Source organism: Rhipicephalus sanguineus, chromosome 7 (genome assembly GCF_013339695.2).
Source record: "Rhipicephalus sanguineus isolate Rsan-2018 chromosome 7, BIME_Rsan_1.4, whole genome shotgun sequence".
Taxonomy (NCBI): domain Eukaryota; kingdom Metazoa; phylum Arthropoda; class Arachnida; order Ixodida; family Ixodidae; genus Rhipicephalus; species Rhipicephalus sanguineus.
In genome coordinates, this window is record NC_051182.1 from 143174211 (window position 1) to 143185830 (window position 11620).

The 11620-nt window shown below is 47.9% G+C and overlaps 1 protein-coding gene across 8 annotated transcripts in view; it reads right to left on the reverse strand.

Moving 5' to 3' along the window:
• The window catches only part of LOC119400119 (protein Gawky), a 52904-nt gene extending 41978 nt beyond the window's left edge, over positions 1–10926 (reverse strand). For 7 of the 8 annotated variants that reach the window (XR_007416960.1, XM_049417970.1, XM_049417968.1 and 4 more), the window contains exons 1-5: positions 10770–10926; positions 8591–8657; positions 3170–3287; positions 1113–1267; positions 174–239 (exon numbers count right to left, since the gene is read on the reverse strand). Coding sequence is in view for 7 of the 8 variants with exons in the window: in XM_049417970.1 (XP_049273927.1) it covers positions 174–239; positions 1113–1267; positions 3170–3287; positions 8591–8644 (393 nt within the window). In the remaining variant the exon portion in view is untranslated. The remainder of the gene's footprint in view (positions 1–173; positions 240–1112; positions 1268–3169; positions 3288–8590; positions 8658–10769) is intronic. The other variant, XM_049417971.1, reaches the window with a different exon arrangement.
• Between the last annotated feature and the right edge of the window lie 694 nt (positions 10927–11620).

Consider the following 11620-nt stretch of genomic DNA (forward strand, 5'->3'; position numbering starts at 1 on the left):
CTGTAAAGTACAACGCTACTGTTCCTGTTGGGGTTATTGCAACACCAGCAAGCCGCAAACAAAACGTTGCATGTAATACGAGGTGCTGGATCAACCAGTCATCGCTTAGATACGTGTAGCTGGATATTTTTCGCTCACGAACAGGGACACCAGATTTAATTATGTCCACCTACTTTTCCGGAACTGCCAATTTCCCTGACAAGTCCAGGTTTTCCAGGGTTTCCCTGGCGGTGGACAGCCTGTAAATGGGGGACATACCTCGTCAACTAAACAACAGTGCACATTAAATGTCTCACGTGCAAGTAATGTACAACGGATCGGGGGCAGACCACCAACAAAGGAATGGTTGCTTGCTTGGTTGGTTGGTTTCAAGGGTTTAACGTCCCAAGGTGACTCGCGCTATGAGAGACGCCTTAGTGGAGGGCTCTGGACAATTTAGACCACCTGGGGTTCTTTAACGTGCACCAACACCGCATAGTACACGGGCCTCTAGCATTTCGCCTCCATCGAAATGCGACCGCCGCGGCTGGTGTCGAACCCGCGCCTTCTGGGTCAGCAGCCGAGCACCGTTACCACTGACCCACCCACGGCGGCCTTTACAACAAAAGAAAACAACGCTCGCAGGTAGCCCGTTGGATGGCAGGAACACTGTTGGAGGGGTGACCTTTCAGGCCTCTTTTGAGCTTAAGGATGAGAAAAAAAGTCTGCCTGTCTCGCATCAGCGCTGCATGAGTGCTGATGCGAGCCAGGTAGACTTCTTGTTCTCAAAGCTCAAGAGAAGCCTGAAAGGCCCCGCCTTCCAACGGGCTGTCACAGTTTCTCTGAAAGAGCTTACAGCAGCGGACTTTTGCAGTGCGGGAACCGCACTGACAGTGGTGACGAAGAACTTCAATAATATGTACCGATCAGATTACTTTACAGACAAACCCTGTAAGTGAACTGAAACCACAAATATTTTGGGGCTTTGAGGTACAGGTTGCAGACTTGGGGGGAGGGGGGGGGGGGGACACTCTGGTCCCGGCAAATAGCACGCATGCACACAGTGCCGCATTTAAGTGGCACGTGTGATTTAAACACTGTCCCACACCAAGCAAGAGAGAGAGAGCGCTCACCCAGGAGTTTGAGGAGTTGGCTGCCGAGGTGCCCCTATTGTGTCGAGGGACCGGCTGACTATTGCTGGACCCTGTGGAAGCACACTGGCCCCCCAGGCTGCTTGAGCGGTGTATCACAGATGCTTCATCCCCACTCCATACCATGTCGTCCCCACCTGGTGAAAACAGAAAACACGGGCACGACCACGGCTTAGGGCATGGAAGCAGCCTCGGGGAGAGGGGGAGGGGGGTGGCGTTGTCACAATCAGACTAAGAGGCAAAGGACAAAACCGGCCAGCTGGCAGAGAACGAGGCATGGCTAAAAAATGATGCGTTAACGTAGCATACCTAATTTAGCAATCAATACTTTACCAAAAGCCAACTGCAACAAAATCTCACTTTGGTTAGGGTACGAGTGGTGGAGACTGAACTACACTTGAACCCATTTATAAGAGACGCTGATGTAAGGACAACAGTGTGCCTACATCACAATAAGGGTTGATCAGAAAATTAGAACATGGTACGCTGCTTATAAGAGACACCTCGTATTATGCGGTATTCACATGAGGGACAAGTCGTCGAGGGAGTAAGGCGGAGACTAGTGACGTCAGCTTGCGAGGAGCAATCTCCACAAATGTCCCCAATTCACATGGACGAGGCTAATGGAGGGGGAGACCAGTGTTACTAAACTACTCTGGTGGCTTGTACCGCCCGTTTCACCAGCTGCAGACTGGACACCCATTGTCACTCTCAGCAGGAGCAAGTGCAACAATGTGGCACTCGTCCCGTTAACACTGTGTCCTGTGTACTTTGAAGCTTCTCCCAACCATAAGCGCATCACCAGGCCAATGTGGCCAAACAAGAGCCTGAAATTCCGCTATATCCCCCACCGCTGGGGGATCAGTTGTCCTGTCGGGGAAAAGGTCCCTATGTCCTCCTCCAGGGGGGGGGGGTCGCGGTCACGTGATTTGCAATCACCCCACGTCCCCCCCGCTGATTTCTCCCTCGTGTGAATACCCCTTAAGGGACAAGAACCGCTCCCCAAAGAGGTAATTGGGGCGCATCGAGCTTAATTGGTAAGAGCATCGGGCACTTAACCCAAAGGTTGCAGGTTCGGTTCTTGCCTGCAGCAAGTTGTCTTTTCGCCCACTTCTTTCTTCACATCTGTATCACAATTACTACAATACACTTAAAACAGTACAACTGCCGTCCCCTATACCTTCCCTGGCTTCATTATCTGCTGGTTTTCATTCAGGCTCATGCCAAACAAATAAAACCGAGACCTAACAATTCCCTTCCTTCGTGCATCTTCCCTTCCTTCTCTTATAAAGGGGTTCAAGTGTATTGGTTTCCCTTTACACATGTGCACACAAACAAATTTGCACATACACAAAGATTGGTAGCAGGAGGTTGAGGAAAAAAGCCGCACTAGTACAGTCTGAGGGCGCAGCCTAGATGATGTAGCGAAGCCAGTAATACCGGCGCTTCGCTACAATGAAATTCTACATTTTATGCGAAGTGGAGGCCCCGGTCTGGCAGCTCCAGAGACAAACTGCTTTATTCTTTCTTTTTTTTCTAGCACTGAAGGAGCCAAGAAAAACAAGTTTAGTGTGGCTTACCATATTAAGAGGTGGAAGAAAAAAAAAAAAAACCCTGAGAGCCAGCAACCACGCTTCGTTGCTGCACAAAGCTTAACAGCATGTACTATCAAAGCAGTTGTAGCAAAACTGCAGCACTGTTAACCCCAAATATTTAAAAAAATTAAGTTTATAGCAAAGCAGAGAAATGGTCAAGACAACCGCCTTTTATAATTAGTCCTTACAAACGAGCTGAACTTTCTGCAGTTCTATGCTTGATCTCTGGCTGCATAGTTGACTGCCTAAATAATATTTCTTTAATATCTGTAATAATACCGACCTTGAGGGTACAACACAATAAATAAATCATTACTGTTTCTAGACACACTTAAAGGAAGAAAACGCAAAAGTTTCCATGAATCAACGAGACGACAAGCGTGCGCCACTGTAAGAGAGAACGCCAATGGGGGAGAGAGAAGGGGGGAGGGGTTACACACTCACCCATGCCCCTCTCGCAGGGGTTCCGGCAGGAAGTCTGCCCCAAGGCTGTGCCGGACGTCCATGCCGCCGACACATTCCCAGCCTCCCGGGACTCCGAGCCTGGCCGCGTATCCCAGGTCTGTCGCAACACACACACGCGAAGTCAATATTACTTCAACCAACGAACAACTTCACGTTTTGTCTCTGCTTTTGGAAAGAAAAATGAAAAAAAGAAACGGTGAAAAGAATTTTAAGAAGTGTTTTAATTAAGGAAGCGCAGACACCAAGTCCAAATGGTCACCTGACACGAAACTGACTCCAGCACGAGCTTAGCGGGCTTGCGAGGAATGCTGCAACAAATTTTGACAGAGAACTTATTTGAATTTTGAAGTCTAGAAACTAAGCGCAGTTTCTTTTCCAGACTGATCGCGATAACCGCGTGGTGTTGCTCTCCCATGTAACCCCATGTGTTGTCACACAGAGGTTTTCTACGTCTTCGTGGGAGTTTTTGAAATCTTCATCGAAGATTTTGGTGCCTAGATCGAGTGGTGCTGGAATCAGAATCCTAGTTTGCTGCTCACCTAGTTTGGAAAATTGATACTGCTTTTTTTAATTTCATTAGCCATGGTACAAACATCAAGTGCTGGCGATCTGCAGAACGGCTAATTATGACTTGACTGAAAAACTATTAGCAGCACTACAATGATATCCCACATTCTAGTGCCCAAACTGTGCAATATTTTTTTTCTGCGGGCAGCTTTGTCTATCTCTTGAATTAATATTACCTACAACACAAATCATTACACGTTTGAGGTCAACACGATAAGCCACAAGATACACGCGACCAACCCATGTAGCCCTCTAGAGACTTGATGCAGTTTCACTGCACACAAAATGCAAATATCCAGTCCGTACATTTGACACGTTCTGAACGACGTGATGAATCACAGTTGACATAGATTTGAAAGAACATTTCACAGAAATATCTATTTTTTTTCGTCTCTCAAATACCAAGCCGCTCATCGAACCACTCCAATTTTTCTTTACTTCATTACTTCTACGGTTCAGTTAGGATCGAACCACTCCAATTTTTCTTTACTTCGTTATTTCTACGGTTCATTTAGGAACAGCACTGGGTTCATCTAGCCCTCTCTTCCACGGTTATTGCAAGTAACAGAATGTCAAAATACTAGCATTTGGTTCTTTCAAACTTTTTTTTTATTTACCCTATGCTTCCCTTGGTTTTTCACTGACCATTGGCTTCAAAGGATCCACTAGCATAAATCAACGCCCTTGCCTCCCTGTCTCGTAGGATGAATTTGCTATTTACTTTGCCACTCTATTTTTGTGTTAGGGGCAGTCTAAACTAGGAATGACAAAAACAATTTTGCGTTTTTATGTGCCAAAACCATGACGCGCTTATGAGGCGTGCCAGATTAATTTTGACCTCCCGGAATTTCTTGAACGTGCACCTATGTCTAAAGCATATGAGCATTTTTGCGTATCGCTCCCACTGAAATGCACCTTTTTCTTTAACAGCAGAAACGATATGTCCAAAGCTACCAGGCCGGTTGAACGCAAAATGCACTCTTTGAAAGGAAAGGTAGGAAGCCCAATTCCAAACTTAATTTACCATATACCGTTTCACACAAACACGTTTGGTCACAACCAGTATGAAGCTCTATCCTGATCAGGTGCTGCTACACGATCACTTTCTCGCAACCTGACTCTCAGATCGCTATTTGACTGATGTCTGCACCAAACTTCATCTGAGTTAGTTCGCACCACGTAGCGGCAACTATTGTTGATCGTGATCAAGAAATGAGATCTTAATCAGCCCTGATCGCGAACTAAAGTGCCCACGTGACAACCAGGATTATTAAAGCCGCTGTGACAAGCTCTCTGACGGGGCTCTGGAATGCATGAACATGCGCCCATTTGCTTGGCAACGGTGAATTGCCGCTACTTGACTCAATCACAGAAGCACCGAAAGATGCAGCAATGAATCTTCTTAATTAGCCAACACACTGGTGCAGGGTTAACAATGCGATCTATTTCCTGTCACTATCCTGTTAGGATGTGGCTGTTGCACATGCAGCTAACAGAGTCTCATGAGCAATGTCCTACGAGCAGCTAACTGGATGAGTGTGCTCTACGAAAGCGGCCTCAAGCAGAGCTTGCTGTGCAAGCGAAGTGCGCTCATACACATTATTTGCGAAAAATAGCTGCTTTCATCAGTAGACAGCAAAGTGCCCAGCAAGAGAGTTACTATGCCAATTGCAAAAGAAGGGGTCTATAGGTTTGCGAAGTACAAAAATGTTAATTAAATGCAAATTGGAAGAGAACTGTGCTAAGGGCTCAGGTGCAGCAGCTGCCGTTTCAGCCTGTTATATTTATGGACACGTACACCAAGGTTATTATGATGTAAAAATCAAGTGGGCTGAGCCAAAGCATGCGCTGAACACTTCACATCAGCCAAGAAGACTGCACCCACCGAAGCGACCAGGGTGGCTAGACATCCAAGAGACCGACAATGCTTTTAGGAAATAGATGCTATGCAGGTTATCACTTTCTCTCATCTTGCACATATGAAAAAGATTGAACAATAAATCACGAGCATTTTTAGCATAAGGTGCCGATGCGAGAGCTCATAGTCCTAAAGCTGCTGGAACACGTTTTCTCTTTTTAGATGACTGCAAATAAGCACAACAAATTGGTCAATGGCAATTTCCAATGAATTTGGCACAAAATTTCAGTTTTGAAAATATTACCCAAAGAAACTTCCTGTGCAAGCTCTCATTTGCCGTAACTTGGATTTCTAGCTGCTGCAGCATTGCATGTGCAGGACGCACACAGTCTGAGTGAAATCCCTATTCTGAAACTCAAGACATCCTGCATGACCCAAAGCTAGCACACAGGCCTCTTCTAGGCCTCAAACATAAGCTGCTGTTACTCTGAAGGCCTGCAAACCCCGAGAAGAACGTCCAACTAGCCCTACGCGATGTTCAAAGCACGCCCAACAATTGACAAACTCGTCAGTTTTTGAACAGGAGAATGACCCTTCATAAAGCGCAGCCTAACGTTGAAATTTTACATAGTCGCTCATTAAAGTTCGTAATATATTCCCTGTCCTCCTTGAACGTTACCTCCATGAGAAGCAGTTTCCCTCAACTAAGGCATTTCTCCTCAACCAATGATTGCAGGCAAAAGCTACTCAAAAGGCTCTGCAGTTTCTTCAGTGGTTATGCAGCATATAATGAAAAATTACAAATGACACAGATGTTGCACCAACTAATAATAATAATCGGTCATGTGTTATACACCAACACCACAATATGATTATGAGGAACGTCGCGGTGGGGGACTGCAAATTGATTTCTAACGCTTCGGTTTCTTTAGCGTGCACCTAAATCTGAGCACGCAGGTGCTTGTGTTGTGCACGCACTAAAATGTAGCCGCTGTGGCAGAGAACCAAACTGCAGCGCGACGCCTTACCTGCTAGGCTACCCGGTGTGTATGTTTGTAGCAACTAAACACAAACACAGTCTTCTGAACTTCGTCCAGATCTAGCTGTCAAGTAAGTCTCCCTTTCGAAACAACTGCCTTTCCACAAGCTTTAAAATATTCTCTGTGTACCTACTCAAGAAAAAAATTTCCTATGTCAGATCACCGTGGTGTCATGAAAATTTATAATGAAAATAAATATCTGGGGTTTAACGTCCCAAAACCACGATATGGTCATGAGGGACGCCATAGTGGAGGGCTCCGGAAATTTTGCATGAAAATTTATAGTATATACTAAAGGGTAGGTAAGAAGCCAGAGTTTCACTGCACCACAGTAGCTATATTTGGCTGGCTGAACGGCAACTACGGTAACAGGAATTCGTATGAAAGCACCCTGCCCTGCCGTACCCCTGGAGATCAAAACAAGGCCAAGAACGAGAACAAGACCAAGAATTAGGAAGACTGCACAAGACAAAAGAGTTTGACAGGATGAGACTTGACCTAAGAATTGACTGGAAAAATTCGCAATGTCATTCTCCTCTGCATTTCCTTTAATGCTGCTCAGACTGATGACATCGTGTCGTTCCACGATTAAAACAGTGTGCCGCGTTGTGTCCAAGAAGGACTACGTTAACTAGAACAGGGAACCCAAACTAGCAAGACTGCAATAGCAACCACAGTTCCACAATTTTAGTGCACCACTGATTGTAATGCACCGCTAATCTTACATCAGGAAAACGCGCCCGCCAATTTGAGGGCCACATCTTGCGAAAGAACAGTGCCGTTAGAATCGTGCAAATACAGTACTCTCTGCCAAGGAAGCTTTATACGGATAGACCAGCACCGAGGCTGCATGCAGGAACCAAAAAATGCCGAAGTTTCCTCAGAATTGATTAAAAGAGAACAGTTTTGAATGACCATTAGCTTGAACGAATTTGTACCGTCCATCACGCTTTGCCTATGACTACGCCCACCGCAAACCAATGCCCTTTCTCACGAAATCTTCAATCACCCTTGTGCTGGTAGTCGCGCTGCAAGCGCTTTTTTTGTTACCACAATAATCAGCGTTCAAGTTGAATGCTGAATGCCAACATAGCCCTATAGTATCCCGTTTTACACTGCTGCACAAAAGCACGTAAATCTGTTCGAATCCGGTAAAGGAGTACCGATACACATTTCTAAAGCTGCGGAGACCACAACCTGGCGTCACTGACACGGTTGACGTGGCAACAGCAAAAGAGAAGGAACGCTACAGCGCATTACCGCTGCCTCAACTTGCAGGCTATAGCAATCGCAGAAACGGTAGTGATTCAGCATATATCAGATGTCTTGTCGAGAGGATACAGAATTCAAAATCAGCTCAAAGAACCAAGTACTGCAAGTAAATTATTTCGGGCACTCCAGCACTGCTGAGACCGCTCTTCAAGAGTTCACCGGATTTCTTAGCATCAGCATCGAGAAATGACATACACGAAATCCATCTCGGTGCTCCTCTAACACTGACCAAATATATATATATAAACAAAAACAATTGCCACCCGAACACTTCATACAAACCAGTGAAGCTGAAATGTGCCGTCCCGGAGTTTACCACTAGCTAGGATCTATCGAAGTCTCTTCTGTTGCAGCTTTTGATTTCTCTATTGCCGCATTTAAGAGATGCCCGCTTCGAACTGTGCACTTGGTGATGTTAGTTTAACGGATATTGAGAACACCCAAAGGATTTTACGGGTAGCGATTCATGCTGTGGCGGGTATCATCCCTAGCCATATATGCTGACAAAACTTGAAGAGAAACTGGCGCAAGTGCGGAGGCCCTTCGAGGTAGCGTATGCTAGCATTGCTTCGTTACAGTTTCTGCGCATTCATGGACTGCCATGTTTTTCCACCTCCCTCCCCAAAAAACTTTTTTTTTAAATACTCGAGAAACAGCACTCACCCCAGAGTTCCCTTGGCCAAGAAACAGGTCGCTTCTTTTGTCGTCGCCTTGCATCTCACTGTGGGTTCTGCAAAAAGCAAAACATGGAATAAGCTTTTCAGACACTTCGCCACAACACATTTCAAAAAACACACCAACACCACTGATCAGCTTCTGCATTTTTTTTTTTTTAAACTGTCGACTCAAGGCAGTTACCAGATACCAGGAAGCATGTATAATTGAGTTTTACATCCCAAAAATCACGATACGATTACGAGAAACGCCGTAGTGGAGGGCTCCGGAAATTTCGACCACTTGGGTTTCTTTAACGTGCGTGTAAATAAATCTAGGCAACACGGGCCTCTAGCATTTTGCCCGTCCACCGAAGTGCGGCTGCCGGGATTCCGATTACGCGACCTTCGGTTCAGCAGTCGGGAACCATAACTAAACCACCGCGGCGGGTACACCGGTTAAGTAGTTAACGTTTGCTAATGTTGATTACGTTGAGCGAAACGAGTCAATCGCGCTCAGGTAATCGACCCAACGTCCACGCAATACAAGGCGGCCGGCCGGTAACTGCGCAACATGTCAACAGGTGCCGGAATCCATCGTGAGAACTGCCGTAGAGGGTTTGTAGTCTTACTCTTTGGATCACAAATCTTGCTCGATCGATATTCGGTTGAAATACGACGGAACGTCGCGCGTAATTACACATCTAATTAGCGCAATCCACCGCATCCGATGCAACACCGGGGGTGGGCTGTTAGCCAACTCCGAGTCTGTTCCCACGCACTTTTTCGAGAACCTCTCTACACAACTGACGCGGCGGGAACGCTAACGAAAAATATTAAACGATGTTCACCTTGACCGCCGAACCAAGGTGATGTAAAAACGCACAAAAAGGACTCGGCGCCCGAATCTATGGCGACAAATACGCAGCGACACAATTTTTTTTTTTCATACAACAGGTGGTGACACCTGACGGCCAGCACAACAAACAAACGCCGCGTCCTAAAAACTCGATCAGCGGGGCACGCCATCTGGCGCTCAACAAACGAGACGCGAAGGAAAACTCCCGAAACCGAACACCGCCGCTACGCGCCGCCACTGGCGCAATACACACAAGCAGCGGTACACAAACACACGAAGCAAGCCAAAACACTGCCGCCAGCGCGTACTTAAAAACAATGCCTACTGCTTTCGCACGACACGTAAGAAAAAGCGGAGCGCGCCTAGCTCGCTCGGAGTTTTTCTCGACACCAGCTGAACGCCAGTTGCCTCCACTGACACAGAGCGTTTCAAGAAGCACCCTAGAGAAAAAAAAAAAATCGATATTGCTACGTCACAACCGATCAATCGCTCCTGCCGTCGACGCAAAAACGATTCAAGACTCCCAGCCGCCACTGTACTTGCTTATCTCGCTTAACTATTACTACTACAACTATCGCCTAATAACCGCACGATAGCAAAGCGCGCGTCTGATCTCACATCGGCGCGCCGCACGCTCGGAACACAAGTGCTCGTAATCTGCACATAAACACACACAACGGGGGGTGCGAAAAAGGACACCACGAAGCACGAAACCACGACGACGCCTGCTGCGGGGTGGCGGGCAGCTCTGTTTTGCTTTTTTTGGATGCGCATCGATGTTTTGCTGCCGCCGTCAAATCGAGGCTTCGGCGGCGGCGAACCACGCTAGCTCGCTAACTGCACTGTTTTCCCTGCCAAATACGGTAAACGGGCTCTGCGCAAAAGCAAAAATCTGCAATAACACACCAGTGGAGGGGGCCAAGTTAAAAAAAAAATGAAACCGCGATTTCGTGTCGCACTATCGGCGACAAGAACGGAGAGTAGGTCAAAAATAGCATCAGCTGTTGCGAGCAAGGCTTAGCGATGGCGGTACACAAACCATTCACAGCCGAAGCGCCCGCCACTGTGAGCGCCGCAATCCGAAGCGCACTGTAGTCCGTGCGCCCAAAAAACGATGGTCCAAAGCGGCGCAAAAACGCGAGCGGACCGCGCTACGCAACCAGGCGAGCAACGTTGACGATTCAAGGGCATCTAGGCCTAACCGGTCAGCTTCACAATAAGCCGCTGCGGGGACTCGAACACTTCGCCATTCCGCCGTTCGGAGCCGCATCCGGATACCCTGCGCCCCACGCGTCCTCGAGCGCGCAATGAAATGCCGTACGGTACTCACTTGTACTCAATTTTGCTCGTCCAACTTCAACAACGGTCCAACATCCATCTGAGCATTTCGTTTTTTTGGACACGATCACAAGGAACCATCGGGTATGCGAGCAGCAGCCATGTTGGCTGCCTTGACTGGAGGTGGCAAGGAGGGTGGCGCGCGCGCCCGCCGGAACAGCCGTCCTCCTCTCCCCACCCCCCCTCGCGGGCGCGAAATGGACTCGCCCTCTAATCGCAGCAGACGGACCGGCGCAGTAGCAGACGATGCTCGACTTATAAACGAAACTCGCCCTAGCACGGCCGGGTTTGGAGGCTTTTCAATCCGTATCACGGGGTATTTCGGCTCTCCGAACACCGCAGTGGCCGTAACGATAACAACGTACAAAGTTTCATCGATACGGCGTTTTATTAAAGCGGAGCGGAAGGGGGCTACGGCGTTCCGTCCGTCGCCGAACAACGCAAAAAGCAAGAGCGAAAACGAGGTCGCCTCTCTACAACCACCTCCTTCCCCGTCCGCTCTCAGAGCGCCGTGTTTTTGATGACATTTTGTGCTTCGCCGTTGCAGGAGCGGTCGGGGCACGTGACTGCGTGCACCTTCTCTCGAAAGCTTGCCCGGTTTCGGCATGGCAGCGAGCTGTGTGCTACGCCTTGTCTCGGCCGGTGGAGGCGCAGCTCCATATCCTTGCGAGAGGGCCCGCCGCCGACACAACAGTCCTTACTTTGCGCCGCCGCGATAGTATGTGGCGCGCGGCTGGCACAAATTCTGACATTCCTCGCCATCTCACACACCGGCGTCGCGGAAACTTTTGTTTGTTAACGTTTCGTTTTCTTTCTCTCGCAGTCTGCGCTGGCGGCGCGCAC